This window comes from Trichoderma evansii, assembly GCF_050947405.1.
Source record: "Trichoderma evansii strain SZMC 28006 chromosome Unknown GGI43scaffold_31, whole genome shotgun sequence".
NCBI classification, from domain to species: Eukaryota; Fungi; Ascomycota; class Sordariomycetes; order Hypocreales; family Hypocreaceae; genus Trichoderma; species Trichoderma evansii.
Window position 1 is genome coordinate 155,459 of NW_028145175.1, and position 18,869 is coordinate 174,327.

An 18,869-nucleotide genomic window follows, 5' to 3' on the forward strand; every position below is an offset into this window, starting at 1 on the left:
AGACGGCCGTCCAAGCCGCCATGGTGTTTGCTCGACGGACTCTTTTTTGTTTCCTGCCTTTGGAGACTGCACTGCATGTGTCGCCCAACTTTTCAGCGGACTAATTTCTTTTGATGATGACTATCATCATGGCTTCTGTCAAATTCGACACACTAAAATAATTATGTGATTTGTAATGGCAAGAGGTGTGAGGACGAGTTGTGGGTGTGATGCTAATATGATATTAGATGAGAAACGATCAGGTAGTGAGTGAGTGCCAGTTGATATCAGAGTCGATAAGACGGACGTGGAAAAAAAACAAAAAAAAAAGGAAAAGAAAAAATAAAAAATCTCCCCTCATTTTCCCAAGCATCAGCATTCTGACGTAGCTGCTCGCATGGGACGAACATGAGGGGCAGCGATACGGGACCTGCTCCGAACAAGAATTGAGTTGCGGTGCTTTCTCAAACGAGGCAGCTGAAGACCTGAGACCGGAGGGCGCCGATGGAACAGGGGAGCGAAGGGCAGGGAAAGAGACGAGTAACAAAAAGAAGGCATTAGTCGCATGTGGTACCCCGTATAGCGTACCGTCGAGGGCAGAAAGTGATACGTAGGAATCCCAGGCCAGGACACAATACACAGTAGGGCGGAGGTTTTGGGAGGGAAGAGATGGCAGAGACTACGGAGTTTGACAAAACGCCATCTTAGCTAAGGCGGCGCTGTGAATGCCTGAGGAGCCAAGCTGGTGCTGGTGCTGGTGCTGGAGCTGGCGCTCGCTGGTTGGCTGTTTTGGCCTCATGCAGCCTCTCCGATTGGCTGCTGGCCCGTGCGTCAGCAGCTAGGGGGGGGCTTTTTGGGGCTTTTAGAGGCTTGGATGGCAGCCACCGCTTGCGGCGTGATGTTTCGCCGAGTCAGCCGTGTTAGGGACACGCGCGACAGATGCGCCGAAATGCTTAACTGCGTATACGTCGGGGTACAGGGCCTTGCCAATGCTCGAGAATGCTTGAAAATGCTCTCAGCCGAGATTCCCTCGCCTCCCTGTCCCCTCCACACCCTCGCAGCAGAACCCACCCCCAGCCCAGTGGGCCTTGCAGCAGAGCAAAGAGCGCCAAACCCTGGCGATCCGCCTTTTGCGTTAGCGCGGCGAGCGATCTGGGCTATCCACCACCCCCGAAATCTAGCCCCAGCGGCGATGCGTGTGATGAGATGGATGGTGGCTGCGACGATGGCTGCGACGACGGCTGCGACTCTTGCAGTTTGTCACATCTGTCGCAAGTGCCGCTGGCCGGTGCGCCTCTGCGGTGCGGCGCCCGCCCTGCTGGCGACTTTTCTGGATCCCCTCGAATGGAGTCTGTGGGTTCTGAGCGATTACAACTGCAGTACAGTAGTGACGGTAGCATGTACATGGCAGCAGTAGCAGAGGGTGCTTATGCAAGGGATGGCTAAGCGAGCAGCGTAGCAGCTCATAGCCACGCGGCCAAGAGCAACATGTGATGAAGAATGCAAGCGGCTTGCCGTGATAAGTGAGATGTTTTTTTTATCCATCATTATCTCTCTTTACTCGTTTTGTTGACAGGTACCCTTGATGCAGGTACGGAAGCATTACTTGAGCAGATGACACACAGACTGCACGAATGTCACTAGGCAACTTTGATGTTTATTTTGCTGCTCGACCGTGGCGTGGGATCAGAGTTGCTGGGCATGCGACGCACACTCGCACTGGCAAAACTGACTTTGCCCCCAGGCACGGCACGTTAGACAAAAGCACGGGGGGGGGGATTCAAGCTTTGGATGTGCCTGAAATTCTAATGAGACAGCCGGACTGTCTGTTCCACACGCACGCAGCAGAGGAGGGCTGCACAAAAATCCAGAGAGGCCAGGGAATCCGAATGGAAAATCGCGGAGATGCTGCGGCATGTTGAAAATCGAGGCGCTCGTCATGAGACTTGGATTCTCGTCCACTTTTGCCCACGAACCGTTGGGGCGAGGCAAGCCGTGTCTAGATCGACGGACCTCCGATTGAGCACCACAGCAAAGCGGGCTCTGGTCCTCGCCTCTGGGGCCAGGCAAGAGAAGAGGCTCCAGAGCAGTTCCGTGTACCTGTTCGCGCTAGAGGCTTATTCCAGCCCTATCCCAATAGCTAGCGCCATGGGGCTCTGGAGGGCGGTTGGAGCATGGTGGCAAAAGGCCGACGGCGGCGGGGAACTTGGGAACTTGGGCTTTTCGGATCGCCAGACCTGAGGAATGAGAAGAGATGGACTGCAATGTACAGTAAGAGGACGACTGCTCGGCGTTAGGCAGGCGATTTGTCAATAATCGAATCCCACGGCGTCGCCGTGCCTGCTATCCTCCGCCAAGCTCGGCGCAGGTTGATTTAATCCACAATGATGCCGGAGAAGGATTCAAATGACGACGGAGAGATCTCTGGAAAAGGCATCCTATCTAGCAGCCAAGCGGCCAAGATTCCCAGGCAGACAGGGGCATGGTAGGAAAAAGAGGGGAGGGAGGGGAGGGGCATCAAATTCGAGATCACGACGCCTTTGTCTGTACGATTTGACTGACAGGGCAATACGAAGTACGAGCGAGTTGGGTGCCGCGGACAGCGTACTGGCAGGTACTAGTACGTACCCGCCATCTACATGTTTCTTCATTTTGCGACGCAGCAGTACAAAAGTACGTCGCATCGTGCCCCTGCGGCTCCAATGCAGCTTGCAGCATGGCAGCACAGGCAATTGATTAATTAATTAATTTAGATTCATCGATTCCAATAGAACGCTGCACTTAAGTAATCAATTAAGTAATCAGGGCTGTCGGCGGCCAGGAACCCTGGAAATCCTGAGGGCCTTAGAATAGAAACATGCCGGTATTTCCAGGTTCCTGGTATCAACCTACTAGCAGCAATGCTACCTGGCATCGTCATAAACCTTGAGGGGTGCAGAAAATACCACTGGGGTCCTGCAAATTAACAATTGCACCCGGCGGACGTGGGCTCCGAAGTCTCCATTTTCAACGGCGGCTCGAAAAGCATAAACTGTCATCACCATGGGAAAAGAAGGACGTATCACTTGTGCTTTTTTTTTTTTCCCCTTCTATCTATCCAACTCCTTTAGGTAAAAATGACTCCCGTCAACACTAAGACGGAGTGATACGGGGCCAATAAGCCGCATACTCGAGGGCTTACTCGGAAGCCGTTCGGATCCTGCCAGGCCTTGATTTTCCCTGTCACGCAAAACTATAACCTGGGTGAGGCGAAAAGGTTGAGGATGGAGTGGCCCATAGGGCTTGGAGGGCCAAGAGCCGCCACGATGGCCAATTGGGGGTCGATCACGGCATGGTACCGTTGTTACTACCATGTAATATACGTGGTAGTAGAGGTAGCAGTACGACTACCTATCTGTGAATCGTATCAAGTCGTCGAGGAGCGGTAGAATACACGTGCGTGTTAGTGTTAGTCATTACAGCATACAGAACCACCTACGTGTGCCGTCCTGTTTAGATTGGCAATAGTTTTACATCGTCATGCTATCGATGGTATGCACCCCATAGTATGCAAGCCATGTTTCCTATGCAAGCCATCCTGCCTCCTATGCAAGCTATGGAAGCTATGCTCTGGCAATCCCTGCCGACTGCCTTATACCGCCATTCTACCACTGCTACCATTATGAATGGACTGTAAATGAGCGGATTTGATTTACTTTAGACGGCCGCAGCCCCTCCCCTCCCCTCCCCTCCAGCCGCGGAAACGGCTGGTTGCGGGAGCAGCAAGTTCGGTGCCTCACCTTTTTTAGGCCGCTCCACAAACCTTTTCGACCTGCTTGGGGATCCATATCTGCAAGGGTAGAAAAAGAACGGACTTGCAGCATTTTAGCGTTTTAGCGCGGCAGAGCAAGTGAAGCGAGGAGATGAAGGAAGAACAGAAAAGGCAAGGGAAATGAAGAGCAGAAAAAGGTCGAGATACCAAGTCCGTCGAGGCGGACGTTTTGTGCCCGCACAACTTGCCTAGTATGTACTGTACGTATAAGCAAACGACCAAAGATGGCCGTGTTTGATATCGATCTGAGGAGCTTGATGAGTAAAGGGAAAAAGGGCACGTTAGCCTCATATGATGTAATCAAGAAATGAAATTGGACATTGATAATGTGCGTCCATCTGTCTGTCTGTTTATCTGGCTGTCGGCCTATCTATCCTTGTGTCGTTTGTGATGGCACGCACGGCTGAGTTGGCCGCTTGCGTTGGCCGAGAACTGTCAAAAAAAAAAAAAGGGAAAATAAAGGTCATGTTCTGTTCTGTTTTGTTTTTCTCTTGCTGCCCCCCCTCCCTTGGTTCGAGCTGGAGCTTCAATTGTGCATCGAGATTGGACGGCTCGGAAGCCCGAACGCGGCGAAACCACTTGCGGCTTGGACAGCCATAGCCGGAAGCAAGAAAAACAGAGCAAGAGCCAAAGAGCGCGCCATGCCATGCCAAGCAAAAGACAACAACAAGCCACTGGTAGTGCCGCAGTAGCAGCAAAGGCCGCCAAAGTAGCAGGTCGCGGCAGCGAGAGCCCGCAGTAGCACCAGCAGTAGCAGCGCTCGAGGGCCCTTAGCACCGCCGGCTAGGACGAGAACGAAGTAGCAGCGCTCTGCCGTTAGCACCAACACCCAACTAGACGGTTCCACCCCCTCCTTTTCTGCGCTCCTCTGTGGTCCCTCTGTGGTCCCTCTGTGGTGCCCTCTCCGCCCGCCGGACTAGCAGCAGCAGCAGCAGCAGTACTAGTAGCAGAGACAGAGACAAGCAGGCAGACAGACGGCGAGAGACAGAGACGGCCAGTTCAATGTCTTGTCTGCAGGTGGGTACGTACCTCGTACTGCCGGCCAGTGAGTACAAAGTCCATGCGGCGGTTCGGTTCTTGCATGCCCCGGTCACCACCCTCTTTTTTTTTTTAATATATGCATTAAAAAAAAAAGTGGTTCTATAGGTGCATGTGTGTGTGCGAGCGCGAGCCAGAGGATCCAAGATACAGTAGATCTCTCAGACCTCTGATACAGGTACGAGAGCACGAATGAGAACGGTACTTGGACACATGGGGGGAGGGACGTGCGCAGCGGTGCCCTGTCGCTCGTTGCCTATTCCCACTCTATTAGTCTGTTGCATCTGTTATCGATGCGAGCGTAGAGATATGAAGAGAAGAGAAGAGAAAAAACAGATAAAAGCCAGATAAAAGCCAGATAAAAGCGAGATAAGAAAACGGGAAAAAACAAACAACAAAGTGCAGATGCAAGACGAGATACCAGCCAAGGTCTAGGCCTAATTGCGGCTTGACACGGGGGGAAATATTGCCAGTATTGCCTGATATCTACTACCAGCCGCAGTTACTGCTACTGTTTTAGTGTTAGCAGACACAAAAGGCGCTAGTATAGGAAATCAATTCGATATAATTCCTTGCATTGTTTTTTTTATTTTATCATTTTTTTTATTTTCATTTTATCTTCATTTATTTTCATTCATTTCTTGGCATCCGTGGAGCATGAATGAATGATACGAGTGCATATTCGCGGCTCTTCCATCGGGCCATTCCAGGCCCATATGACCAGATCCCTCGCAATGCACGGCGTCATCGTGAAGACGCAAATGCAGAGGCGGACCGAGGAGGAGAGAAAAGAGGAGGCGGAGAGGAGCAGATGCGAGCCCAAGCCCGGCTAATAGCCAGATTGCTGGGAAAAAGGGCCCTTGTACCCTGCTGTCGGCAGTTGCGGGATATGGGCCATATGGAACCCAAGGCCCAGCAGCAGCGCAGCCCAAAAGCAGCCCCCCCTGTCCACAGCGCTAGCGGGCTGGACAGACACACGCACGCACCTCACGCACCTCGCACACCCACTGAAGCCTCTCTCGACGCAGCGCTAGACGGCGACAACTACAACTAGAGGGCTCAAGGGCACTTGGGCGCGCGCAGAGCCCAGACACGCTCGCAATGTACCCCGGGAGGCACAGTACAGTAGCTTTTTTTGCTTTTTTGCTTTTTTGCTCTGCTCTGCCTTGCCTTGCCTCTTACAGGCATTAATCACCTTGGCTCCAACTTGCAGCACGGTGGAGCCCCAGCGATCCGGCCGCACGCGCTACTCCAGGTACAAACGCAGCGCAGCGCAGCACAGCGCAGACATGTAGAGCGTGCGATGCCTGGGATACCTGGGCGATACCTGGGCGGCATGGGCGCAGTGGTAGGCCGCTACCGCACTGACGGGCTGGGAGCTGCTCGCGGCTGCATGTACCGACGCATCTCGCCTGCCAACGTGCCAAGTCGTGCCGTCGGTCCCCATCCATCGTCCGCATTTGGCCCAGAATTTCGAATGCGAAGCCAAGCCAGCTTTGCAGCTCCTCTTTCGTTGGCTGTGGCTGGTCTCGTTTTTTTTTCTTGTCGCTGCTCTTCTCCTTCGCTCTCGCTTGCTGCTTTCTCTTTTTTTTTATGACTCTTAAATCCGACTTTTCGGCTTTTCTTATTTGATTCCACTCTGCCGACGCAACGCCGCCGCTGACTGCCCGACTGACTGCCCGACTGACTGATTCGCTTATCTCAACTGCTCTCTACTGCGCTCTCTCTCAGCATCCATCTCCACCGGCATCAGCGCCACGGCCAACGAGCGAGCCGACAGCAGCGCCGGAGCCCCATCGACGCCATTTCTCCTCCTCGTCTGTCTCGTCCCGATCTCGTTGGCGTGCTAGCAAACGGCCGTCTGACTAGACCAACCAGCGTACCGCGGCGAGTTCCTCGCTAATCCTGACGAGGTATCCGTCAGATGCCCCGGTACCTGGCTCGCCATACACCCCCCGCTGGCCCCGGCCTGTACACCACCTCTGCGCCTGTACCTGCCTGCTAACCCCATCGCTGCCACCCACTACCTGCCTGCTACCGGGTGGTGGAGACGCCCTGGAGCTGTCCCCATCTCCAAATCCTTAGCACCAGCACCAACGCTTGCTGCTTTGTACTTGTACCACCTACTTTGCATGCACTACCACTACCGCTACCACTACCACTAACCGCTACAACTGCTGCTGCTCCCAATCCAATCCAATTGCTCGACAGCTACAATTACGCTGGGCTGATGCTGCTGCTTTCTCACATGCATCCACACCCCTCATCTCTATTTCATCTCTCCCTCCCCCTCTCACGCTCGCATCAGACTCTCCTCTCAGACTGCAATTGAGAAGCTGCTCTACCGCAGTGCCGAGTAGCTGCTCAGCGTCTGGTCTGCTGTTGTGTTGCCGGATACCACCCACTTCAACCCTTGAGCTGTTGTTGCCATCGTATCGTATCGTCGTCTACTCTACTCTGCTCCCAATCAATCAATAGCTTCGTCGTCTCACCTCACTCCTTTCACCTTGCTGGCCCAAGCCTCCGTCCAGCACCCTGCAACTCCATCTTCACCAAATCACCACTTATTATTGCCACCAGAACACAGACGAGATCCATTCCTGTGTGAGGGGATATAATACGTGCTTGCTCTCTCTCATCGCTGGCTCAGCCTCCAGCCCAACACTATTTCTCACTCAAGGCACCGCTTTAATTGCCACCACCAGATTCACAAGAGCCCAGCCACTCCTGTGTCCGCGCCATATAAAAACATCTTCAAGGCCTACTCTACGATCCCTTCACTTTGGGGTTTTTCCCCTTGATTTTTTCTTCTTCAAACTTCAAGCCTCAGGCCGGCCCTTGCCAGCACGAAGCTCTGGGCGCTCAGCCTCTTCCAGGAACACTGAACTCAATAATACTGAACACTGAACTCTAAAGAATTTTCAGCAATAGCACCTGATCGTGGCCGCTTTCCTCCTTGAATAAAACCAAGTCGATCCTTGCTTTCCAAGTGCTTCAATCCTAATCACACAATCAATTTCTCCTCGTCGACTCTCATCAACACCGGACTCTGCAGTGCCAACTACACTCAAACTCGAAACTCTGCAGTCCAAATCACTTTCTCGCTCTCCTTGATACTTGAGGAAGAGCCTTTTACAAATCTTCTCAATCTTGACAGCTTCGATCTGCAACGCAAACTTTTTCTAGATTCGAGGTCTGGAAAGCCTACAAGCATACACTTTCCCTCTTCCTCTCACTTGATCTTACCCGAGAAAGAGACTCAAATTTCCACCAACCTTGATAGCTTCGAACTCTGCAGCGTCAACCCATCTACGTTCGAACATTGACACTTACCAACCGCACACTCTCTCCTTCTCTCTCCTGGCTCTACTTGAGAAAGAGCGTTTCCAAGTGTCACAGACCAATCAATCCAACATCCTCTCAACTTCTGCCTGTCAGCCTTCTCAGCTGAGAACTCTACCAACGTCAACCCATCTAGGTTCGAACTTTGAAGCTTACTGCAAACACAATACACTCTCCTTCTCTCGCTTGGTCTCACCTGACAGCGTCTCCACCCTCACTCTATACCTACACATACACTTTTGAGAATTCCAAAACATCAAGAAACCCAAAAAAAACTCCAAAGTTAATTCGAAATGTCAACTCAAGCGCCTCTCATGCCCACCTTTAGGGGGCACATCTCCACCACAATGGATGCTCTGATCCTCTTTGAGTGTTGTTTACATGGCCGCCTTAATCACGTCCCTCGACGCCCTCATGACCGCGAACGTCAAGACCTGATTGCCAGCGGAAACATTTTCATCTACGAAGAGCACGCTTCTGGCATCAAGCGATGGACTGATGGCGTCTCCTGGAGTCCCAGCCGCATCCTCGGCAATTTCCTCATCTACCGCGAGCTGGACAAGCCATTCCCTCCCGGAGAGAAGAAGCGAGCTCTCAAGAAGAAGAAGAACAACCAGGGCATCAGCAAGCCCGATCCCCGCAACAACCCGGCCTTTTCAACCGCCGGCATGGACCCAGCTCACATGAAGGACCCGGAGCGATCACTAGTTGGCTCCCTGGTGGATTCTTATCCCTTCAAGAAGAATGGCTTGATCAAGAAGACCATCAGCATCACCTTTCAAGGTGTCCCGCATCACCTGGTCAGCTACTACAACGTTGACGATGTCCTCAAAGGGTCGCTAGTGACCCCATCCGCCTACCCTCTCTTTTCAGACGTCCAGCCTCGCGCTGAGTTGCTCATGTCTCAGAACTTCCGCAACCCTCTGGACGAGGCGGCCATCTTTGGCCAAGAAGATCGTGGCCTCATGCCCATCTCTGCAGCCAACTTTTACACTTTGGCGGCTCCCGTCCAGGACCTCAGTCCTCATGGTGTCGTCATGACTCAGGCTATGCCAGTGCAGAGCATGGCCAGTCATCAGCCCCTGCCCTCATACCCCACGGGGCTGGACTATGAATTCTTCCAGGTACAGCAGCAGCAAACTGCTCATCACCCCCAGCCGCTGCCGCATCATCCTCATCATCAACAGCAGCAGCAGCAGCAGCAGCAGCATCACCATTACCAATATCAGCAGCACCATCACCAGCAGCTGCAGCAGGCGCATCACCAGCATGATGACCACCAGAATCATTACCACGAGATGCAGCAGCCATTGCAGCACCATCCTTCGCCGCAGGACCAAGCCAAGCAGGAGCAACAACAACCACCCGCTGGTGGCTTCATGCCCCAGGGTGGTCCATGGGGCTACGACCCCAATGATTCGTACTACTTTGGCTAAGAAACACAATGTATATCCAGATGATGATGATGATTCTATCACTAGCAGAGTCTCATCTGGCCTCCCTTAATATTCTATTCTCCCCTTGTCGTTTTATTATTACTACAACTACTACTACTACAACTATATGGGTCTTACAACGGGTCTCGAAAACGGGTCTGACACGGATTTTATACTGGCTTTTCATTTATCTTATTTTGGTCTTGTGTTTCTCATAATATGGAGTTTTCTTTTGAACCTTGGCATGGCTGGGTGCGGTGTTTTGTATTTCTTTTTCGTTTCTCTTGTTCCTCTTCACTGTATTTTTCGTATGGGCGGTTACAATGGCGCTTACGGAGTATACAGGGGTTTATGCCTCGGCTTGGTTGGGGACGGGTTTTTTGTGACTCGGAACCTCGATGCCTTGGCTGCATGCATAATGTCGGTCCGCTGGAATTTTGTTCTTGTTCAGTTTCATGGCGTTTCTACAACAAAAAAGTACATGTGGAGATGGCTTTTTGTGGGTTTCTGAGCCTCTTCAGTGTAGACAGTTTTGATAGTGCTAGTTTATTGATACTGTGGGTATCTATTATCTCGTCTTGGCGTCTTCTGTGACTGTCGTAAATATCGTGACTGCTGTGAATATTGTAACTGCTCTGACTATCGTGATTGTTTGTTTGGGTAGTGAAGCAAGTGACGTGTCCAAGGCTGGTTTTGGGATTTTAGTCTATAGAGGGGCGCCGATCAGCAGATCCGATGCCTGCTCGTGATGCAATCCTACATGTACCTACATGCTGCATCCCACATTAATACACACTACATGCTATGACTAGGTACTTGGCCTAGCAGGGGAGATGGAACAAGATAATTGCGTCACACGTGGCCAGCAACCAAAGGGCAATTCATTTTGCTGCTTTTTCTTCCAGGGCACTGGAGCTCCAATGATTGCGTCCCGTGGCTTGCAGTGCGCATGTGGTTCCTGTTTTTTTGGCCAGCACTTTGAATTCAGCTGGGACGCCTACGAAGTACTTGGGTAGTATTTTTAGCACCCTCGCCTTATCCCTTGAGCTCCTTATCTTCTGTCTCTTCCACCGTCGTCATCCAATCCTCAACAATTTTTTTCACCGTCTCCTTTAAGCTTTGGACGAAACGATTCCTTGAGCTTCCAAAGGCATTCTCGAAATGAGTCTAGGACTTTATTAAATTTAGCATCTCCCGCTCTTTTTTTTTTCTATTTCCTTCTTCTTTCTTTTTCCATTTCTTTTTTCTTACTTAGCTCCCTCCACGGTTTTTTGCGATTGAGCTACCAAGGTACCAGCGTTGCTGCGGCTGGGGGCACTAGCGGCAAAGTACCCCTCCAAAAGCTAGAGTGGGATTTTCCAGTTACCCAAAACTCTTTTTTTCAACCTCCCCTTGTCCTTTTTGTTTAAGGCGAAGAGAAGAGATTTGGGCCCACGATGCTGCTATTTCTTCACAGGCGTGAGTGACTAATCCATCGCGGAGGATGATTCTTGGCTTGTCTTGTGTTTTCAATGCTAACGCGTGTTTGTAGCTTTCGAGGCGCTGGCGACGAAGCTTGCGGCTTCTCCAGACGAACGTAAGTCGAACCACCAAATACTTTTCCTACATACCCTATTTTCTATTTTTATTGCTTTTCTACGGTGGACTAACAAACATCTCTCTCTTCAACAGTCAAGTTGACGTTCTCGTTCCTGCTCTCGTATCCGCTGGCCGGAATCCTCAAGCGCCTGCCAGACGCGAAGCCCCTTCAGAAGAACCTCTTCATCATTTTGTAAATTGCGCCACAAGAGAAGAACCTCTGTCCCACCACATACGTCGAGTTCTTGTCCCAGCTGACTCTTTACGAATTTTAACCGAAAATAGCGTCTCCCTCTTCTATCTCGTCGGTCTGTTCGATTTGTGGGATGGCATCGTCACAATCCTCATTAGCGCTGGCGGCGCCTACGCCATCGCGAAATACCTACGTGGCAGCCCCTACATGCCCTGGATCGGCTTCGTCTTCATTATGGGCCACATGTCCGTTAGTCACATCTATCGCCAGTTGGCCAACGACCCGTCCGTAGTCGACATTACAGGCGCGCAGATGGTCCTCGTCATGAAGCTCTCGGCCTTTTGCTGGAACGTGGCCGATGGCCAGCTGCCGGCCGATCAGCTATCCGAGTTCCAACAGAGTCGCGCATTGAAAGAGCTCCCTCCGCTCATCGACTACGCCGCATATGTGCTGTTCTTCCCAGCGCTGTTTGCTGGCCCAGCCTTTGATTACGCCGAGTACCACCGATGGATCGATACGTCCATGTTCGATGTTCCCTCCCAGGTCGACCCTGCGAAGAAGCCACCCGTGCGTAAGAAGCGAAAGATTCCTCGCAGCGGCACTCCCGCTACCATTAAGGCTGTAACGGGATTGGTCTGGATCGGTCTGTTTGTTGCTCTTGGTGGCAGATACAGCCCTACGCTCGTCCCTACCGAAGCATTTGCCGAGCGATCGTTTTTGCAGCGTATATGGTACATTCACATGGCCAGCATGGTGACCCGCTTCAAGTTTTATGGCGTATGGGCTCTGACCGAAGGCGCGTGCATCCTAACTGGCTTGGGCTACAATGGCGTCGACCCCGTTACCGGCAAAGTTTCATGGAACAGGCTTCAGAACGTCGACCCTTGGAGCGTTGAGTTTGCGCAGAACCCGCGAGCATACTTGGCTGGGTGGAACATGAATACGAATAACTGGCTGCGCAACTACATCTACTTGCGAGTCACTCCTCGCGGCAAGAAGCCCGGCTTCCGTGCCAGCATGACGACTTTTGTGACGAGCGCTTTCTGGCATGGCTTTTACCCGGGCTACTATCTCAGCTTTGTGCTGGCCAGTCTGATTCAAACTTCGGCCAAGAGTAAGAAACCCCCCCTTTACGTCTTTTCCTTACATGCATTATGATTGCTAGTTTCTAGATAACTTCTTCAACTGCTGGATACCGGTTTGCTGATATAATTACAGACTTCCGCCGCCACGTCCGCCCCTTCTTCCTCGATCCCATCACCGGCGGTCCTTCTCCTAAGAAGAAGTACTACGACTTTGCCACTTATCTCGGCACCCAACTTACGTTCACTTTCACGACGCTTCCATTCCTCATCCTCGGCTTTGGCGACTCCCTCCGCGCGTGGGCCAATGTTAACTTTTACGCCTTCATTTGGACCGTTGCCGCCATGGTCTTCTTCGCCTCGCCCGGAAAGGTGGTGCTAAAAAAGAAGCTCGAGAGTCGCCAGGGCAAGGCTAGTGCCCGCTTGAAGCGATCCATCAGCAGCGAGAGTCTATCTGGAAAGGAGCCGATCTTGGGTATTTCAAAGCAGCCGGATGAGGATCTTGCAGAGGCTGTGAACGAATTCAAGGCGGAGATTACGGCGTTGCAGAAGAGGAAGACGCGATGAATGAGGATGGGGATTGTGTGATATTTTTGGATACTGGTTGGTATGGAGTACAATTGAATGAGTTATGACTATAGACTTGGTGGGTGTATGGCTAGACAGGGGGAGAGCTGGGATAGTTCTTTGTATATGGACCTATTACTCTTCGTCCAATTTTTTTTCAATCATTTTTAATGGCAGAGTTTTGAATGAATGATACAAATGTTTGATAATTGTATCGGTTTATTTCATCTGCTTTTTTGAAATCTACATCTTTCCAACATGAATACTTCTACTTCTTCATCATCCATCAACATGTGCTTCCAACATGAATCAAATCCTCTCACATCCCAAAAAAATGCTCCTCTCACGTCGTGTCCAACAGAAAACACCAACTAAATACTGAGACGTAGTTTGTATGTTGCATGTTGTATCGTACATAATGTGGCATTTGTAAAATAACTTTCCTCGCATCAGGTAGGTATATATCTCATGCTCCGTGAATAAGTAATAAAATGTAAAAAAAAAAAATATCCTTATGAGGAAATAGAAAATTTTGTGTAATAATAATATTTGGGTTTTTTGAGAAATAAAGAAACGTCATGATAAAGCTTCTTTCTTTCATTTCTTTTTGCGTTACGCATAAAAAGTCGTCTGTATGTGTATATGTGCTGTTCAAAAATAAAGAATCGTAACCTCGTGAGAGTTAAATAGAAAGAAGAAAAGGGTTTAAAAAAAAAAGATTTTCCCCAGAAATTGGCGCCGGAAGAGGAAAAAGAAAGTCGTCATCCCGTCAAAAAAGGTAAATGCTGAAAATGCTCCCGAAAAAAATGTCGCTTTTTCCCCATGTCAAGTTTTGTTATGATGTCTAAGAACTTGAAATTGAAACTCCAGTCAAAAAGAAACAAACGCCCGTGTCCTTTTTATGAATGCCACTGCTGCTTGACGCCGACGACAATGAGAACGATGCACAGGCAGACAATGACGCCGCCAATGATGGACATGCGTCGATTGACGCTTCTCCACCACTTGACCCTGTCGTGAAGGCGCTCCGCGTTGATATACTGCATCTGGGTGCGTGCCTCCGTTCGAAGATCGATGTTGCCGTCGCTGAATCGTCGCTCCGTCATGTCCCGCTCAGGCCTTGGAGGGACTGGCAAGACGGCACCAACCATCCACACTGAAGTTTGTACATGTTAGCAATGAGCGATCAACTTCAAATAGCATTGTAACGACTCACCAAATGGACAAAGAAACCCAAAGACAAACAGCACTAGCTGAAGGTTTCGTTGCAAGGTTCCGAATTCGGCAGAGTCAGCCAGGGATGGTGGTGACCAAAGGCTGTATCGGCTAGCTCGTCTGTCTTGTCGTAAATGCGGTGACCAGATGCTGGATGTCTGTTTCTTGATGCTACGAGCAATGTTTGCAAAAGGGTGTGGCCTGATTTCCATCGAATCGGATTCGCTCCTTCGTCGTTGGGTTTCATGGGGGCGGCGACGGGGGTTGTTGATGTCGGTCGTGTACTGCTCATAGCTGGGGGAGCGGCTATGAGATCCGTCGCGGCGCAGGCTGCTGGTGAATTGAGAAAACATTGACTCGTTGGATGGCTTTGGCGCCAACCAGCGCCGTTCTCCACTACCGTAGTAGACCCTATTTCCAATGTTAGCATATTCCATGTCTAGGAGCCATAAATGATTGCAGCATGTTGCTTACCTCGCCCATGCTGGAATGCCAGCGGTGTAGCTGATGCTAGCATTGCCAGAGCTGCTTGTTGAACGGCTTGAACGGTGGCCCTTTTCTCCGGAATTGTTGGAGACAAAACTGAGACCTCGGGCGCGGGAAGGAAGACGATTCATGCTCTCTAGGTCTGCAAGGCCATCACCATCTTCATCATGGTCGCGGACCAAGCGAGCACTGGGAAGTTGCGCATCTCTGCCATAAACCGGCTGGGGTCGGTCCACAGATCCGTTCCGAGAGTGAGAAGCCATGGCCAGAGCCTCCTCGACACCCAAGGTGGAGAAGCTCCCCGTCTGTCTCAGCTGGTTGAGCGTGAAGACGCTGCTGCGAGCATTGCCAGACATTCGAGAGTGGGAGCGACTTGATGGGTCAGTCCTCTCGCTCTCTGAGAGAACCGTGGACAAGGCAGTGCCCCACGGCTGTGTTCTCGAATTAGCTCGGCGATGGACGGCTTGGCCAGAGCTCGAGGGAGTCGCCGCGTGCCGTCCGTCGAGGTCAATCTGTGTAGACACTCCCACTGATGCATTGCGGTCAGCATCAAAGTTGGGTCTATTGGAGCTGGTTATAGAGTTCAGAGACCCGGTCCTCAGGTGCTCAAGCGATCTGGAGCTCATAACAGTCGAGCTAGAGTGAAGGCGGCCCGATCTTACGGGTCGCAAGGGGGCCACCACCATGCTATCTCTTGAATAGTCAGACTGTACTTGGGAGACGTCTGTGCCGTCAGACATGGTGCGTCGATGTCCGTGGACTACATAGTTGGGGTTTCTCTGCTGCTCCGAATCCGAGTGAGAGTTGGAGTTGGAGTTGGAGTGAGTGTGAGAGTGACCCCGAGATTGACCTGATGTTGATGCGCCATCATAAACAACGTAATTGGGACCACCAGGGAAAAGCGAAGCATTGTCAAAGTCTGACGTAACGGAATTACGAACAGTGTCCGGGCCAGAAGAGCTTTGTGCATAGGTCTTGTAGTTTGTGCGGTCTGACACCGTATTGCCAGTCTTGTTAGACTGGAAGGATGCCTTGGTTGTCAGAGTGAAAGCAGAAATGGGCTCCTGTGGCGCCACAGCTTTTGGAGAAGCAGGTTCTTCTTCAAGAAATGAGGGTAGCCGTGTTGGCGTAGCGTCACTGGTTTCGCTCACGTCTCTCTGGACTTTGCGCAGCCCACCTACCAACCGATAGTTCCATGGCGAGGCGGCAGTGAAATCTTCTTCGGGGATGGATGGGGTGAATGAGGCAGTCGCAGATGTGCTATCATCCTCGGCTAGGGTCGTCAAGGGAGAGCTAGGACGATCCTCGCTGAAGATGCTCGAAGTTTGCTGCGCATAAGAGCCGCTGGAAGCGACAGAGTAATGCGGCGTTGCGTCGGTTTGAGTGGATACAACAGAGTGCTGAGTCGTAGTATCGGTGTGACTAGAAATAACAGAGTGATGCGTTGTTGTGTCGGTGCGAGCAGAAACAACAGAGTCGGTGCGAGGCCTGGTGGGTTTCAGGGGAACGAGGGAGAAGGTCTTGTTGTCAGAATTCAAGTTGATGTCGACGAATCGCTTGGTGCGACGCTGGGCAGGGGCTGTGGGCTGAATTTCAGGAGACGGCGGAGCTGTCAAGGTCCTCAATGACTGCGACACCACAGACTGAGACCGAAATCTACCACGCTGGGGCTCGGTAGGAGAAAAATCGGGTTTTTCGGTGGGAGCAAGATCAGGGACATCACCCAACTCGACGCTTGTATTCCTGCGTCTAACCGGGGGACGTGACGGGCCGGCAATGGTCGAGCCTGACGATGGAGGACTTGTCGCTATCGGCGATTCATCTGCGGAATGGATTTCGACATTGTCTACAGACGACCCGGCGATGGCTGCAAGATTCAGGCTGGATCCGCCGCTGAGTCGAGTCGGCGTGTAGGGCACAAGTCGAATCTGAAGCTTGTCGCCCTGGGAGGATCGCTCGGAGTCGGGCGAATCGGGCATCCTCTGCTCACTCAGCAGGAGAGCTGCCTCATAACATTTGCCCAACTAATCAATTCGAAAAAATGGTGACGAGAGAATATCGATGTTCCAGGACGCGAGCCACTCCAGCCTATACGAGCGTATTAGTCGTGCGGAGGTGGCAATGTCGTATATTTGCTGAGTGGTATTATTTCCGAGAATTTCGATTCGTCGTAGCGGCCATGCCAATCCGGTCCTCACACAGAACAGAAGAATTGAATGGTCAAAAATTCGAAGAGGGGAAGAAGAATCAGAAAAATGATTGGTCGCGCAAGTATCGGCGGCTATAATTTTCGCAAAAAGGGCAGATGAAATAAAACCAATGAGAATCGAAGTGAAGGTTGGTAACCAGAAAAATTAGCAGCGGGCTGGGAGTCGCAAAGAGTCGCAGACGAGCCACCAAAAAAAGAAGATAAAGAATGGAAGAATTAAATATTAAAAATAGGACGGTAGTATCGAGGGCAATTAAGTTTCGATTCGTCAATCCTCAAGGACGTTGCAGAGTCAGCTGCGAGATGCAAGCCAAGCGCGCGTGCGTAGTCCGAGGATGGGCAAGGCAGGAAAAAAGAGCGTACGGGTCGGCGATTCGAGAACGACTGACTGGAAAGAGTGTGTGGAGGTGGAAGCGAAAAGAGAAGAGCCTTTGCCCGGCTGTGCGATGCGGCCCGGGGGGGAGGCCCATGAAAAAGGGGAGCGGCCGTGACGGTGCTTTGGCGTGGCCTGGCTGCAGCGCCGGGGTGTTTTCTGGAGGCTCCGTAAATGGATGCTTGACCCGCAACTCTGTGCTACTCCCTGGGGCCGCTAGGAGGCGGTGATACATTCATGCAAGGCGGACGGTGCGATGTCGAGACAATGGCGAAGGGAGCATAGCATGACTGTGAGTCTCGCAGAGTTGAGGTTGTCGATGGTGGTGCAGATCAAGTAAAGCAAAGGCGGTATGAGGTAGATTGGGCGTGACTTTTTCCTTCATGCAATTGACGGGCAGAATTAAGGTACCCTGCTCTCGGCACGATCTTACAGCAAATCTCAGGTACCGCAGTATTTTAGCAGTGCGAACATACGAGCGAGTGACTTCTTGACCGCCTATACAGAGTTTATGGGGATGGAGTTCTCTATCATCACCATCTATCCCTCCAATCTTCTCTTGCCATCTCTTCTCTTCTGTCTCTCCCCCTTGCGTACAACTAGCTTTCTGGTAAACAACAAAAAGAATCCCGCGATACCTGTGTTTTGCGATGAAAGCAGAAAAACAACAGAAGAGAAAAATAGTGGCCCCAGCGGCTGGCCCAGCCGGGTCGAGTTTAATGACGGGCTAGACAGACGCAGATGCAGGGGCCTGTTTACGTCCACAGCGCGAATAGATAGAGCGCGCAGAACCACCCAAGCAGAGAAGCGCCGCTAAGCTGCTGCAGGGCAATGCAGGTCCAGGTCCGGGCTGACGATGCAATGCAATGCGATGGACGATGCGCCTCAGCGAGAGACAAAACAAGCAGAAAAACAAGAGGCGGGTGAGTCGAGGTGAGGCCCTTTGGCGATGGACGCGGTCACAGAGACTGGCTGGCGGGTTAACCAGATCTGTCTCTAGCATCGTCTAGCATTGAACTTAACGGCAAGCTACGACATGTAAGATTTCAGGCACCAAAGTGGCTCCGGCTCGATGGCCTCTAGCGGAACTGTGCCTGGGATATCCGTGCTAGACTAGCAAACTTTCAGCATTGACGACGGGCTCAGTTTAATTGAGCTTATGGACTTGCAGCGTGGAACAGGTTTGCGGCGACGAAGCAATCTCGAAGCCCGTTCCTGAAAAGCTGGAGAGCTTGCGCTCGGATCAATCGCGATTCCAAGGCTTTCGTCGCTCCGTCTCTTTGCGGTATTAATTTACGGAGCTGCATCTCCGTTGCGCTGGGTGATTGAGCAAGCGAGTGGCGCAGGCGCTTTGCCCTTGCATATCTTGAAATTACTAACGTCCGCTTATGGCTGGTGATACTGTATGCACATGCAAGAGCAAGCAGTAATATGCATGCAAAGATATGCACAGATACAAACAAGTGAGCTTCAGGACGCTCTGCTCTGGACTGCTCTGCTTGGTCCTGACATGCCGTACCCCTTGCAGAGACGCCCGCTTCGATGGCAAGCGCTCAGCCC

General features: G+C 51.5%; 6 protein-coding genes across 6 annotated transcripts; 4 read left to right on the plus strand and 2 right to left on the minus strand.

Annotated features, from left to right (window-relative positions):
* Window positions 1-4,219: 4,219 nt before the first annotated feature.
* Window positions 4,220-4,685, minus strand: GGI43DRAFT_417600 (uncharacterized protein). The gene has a single exon (XM_083207436.1). It carries the CDS (start codon window positions 4,436-4,438, stop codon window positions 4,226-4,228), a length of 213 nt encoding a protein of 70 aa, XP_083055780.1. The 5' UTR covers window positions 4,439-4,685; the 3' UTR covers window positions 4,220-4,225.
* A 3,778-nt stretch (window positions 4,686-8,463) lies between these two features.
* On the plus strand, window positions 8,464-9,606 carry GGI43DRAFT_426090 (Gti1/Pac2 family-domain-containing protein; the record flags this gene model as incomplete). The annotated part of the gene is made up of 1 exon (XM_083208592.1): window positions 8,464-9,606. One exon carries the CDS (start codon window positions 8,464-8,466, stop codon window positions 9,604-9,606), a length of 1,143 nt encoding a protein of 380 aa, XP_083055781.1.
* Window positions 9,607-9,716: 110 nt separating this feature from the next.
* On the plus strand, window positions 9,717-10,247 carry GGI43DRAFT_266860 (uncharacterized protein). The gene has a single exon (XM_083201030.1). It carries the CDS (start codon window positions 9,826-9,828, stop codon window positions 10,198-10,200), a length of 375 nt encoding a protein of 124 aa, XP_083055782.1. The 5' UTR covers window positions 9,717-9,825; the 3' UTR covers window positions 10,201-10,247.
* Window positions 10,248-10,832: 585 nt separating this feature from the next.
* On the plus strand, window positions 10,833-13,479 carry GGI43DRAFT_266863 (lysophospholipid acyltransferase). The gene is made up of 5 exons (XM_083201031.1): window positions 10,833-11,064; window positions 11,138-11,182; window positions 11,278-11,377; window positions 11,470-12,491; window positions 12,596-13,479. Exons 1-5 carry the CDS (start codon window positions 11,043-11,045, stop codon window positions 13,024-13,026), a joined length of 1,620 nt encoding a protein of 539 aa, XP_083055783.1. The 5' UTR covers window positions 10,833-11,042; the 3' UTR covers window positions 13,027-13,479.
* Window positions 13,480-13,925: 446 nt separating this feature from the next.
* Window positions 13,926-16,706, minus strand: GGI43DRAFT_388344 (uncharacterized protein; the record flags this gene model as incomplete). Its single annotated transcript, XM_083204059.1, has 3 exons — window positions 13,926-14,182; window positions 14,243-14,652; window positions 14,716-16,706. 3 exons carry the CDS (start codon window positions 16,704-16,706, stop codon window positions 13,926-13,928), a joined length of 2,658 nt encoding a protein of 885 aa, XP_083055784.1.
* Window positions 16,707-17,679: 973 nt separating this feature from the next.
* GGI43DRAFT_266884 (uncharacterized protein) lies at window positions 17,680-18,232 on the plus strand. The gene has a single exon (XM_083201032.1). It carries the CDS (start codon window positions 17,821-17,823, stop codon window positions 18,124-18,126), a length of 306 nt encoding a protein of 101 aa, XP_083055785.1. The 5' UTR covers window positions 17,680-17,820; the 3' UTR covers window positions 18,127-18,232.
* Window positions 18,233-18,869: the final 637 nt, after the last annotated feature.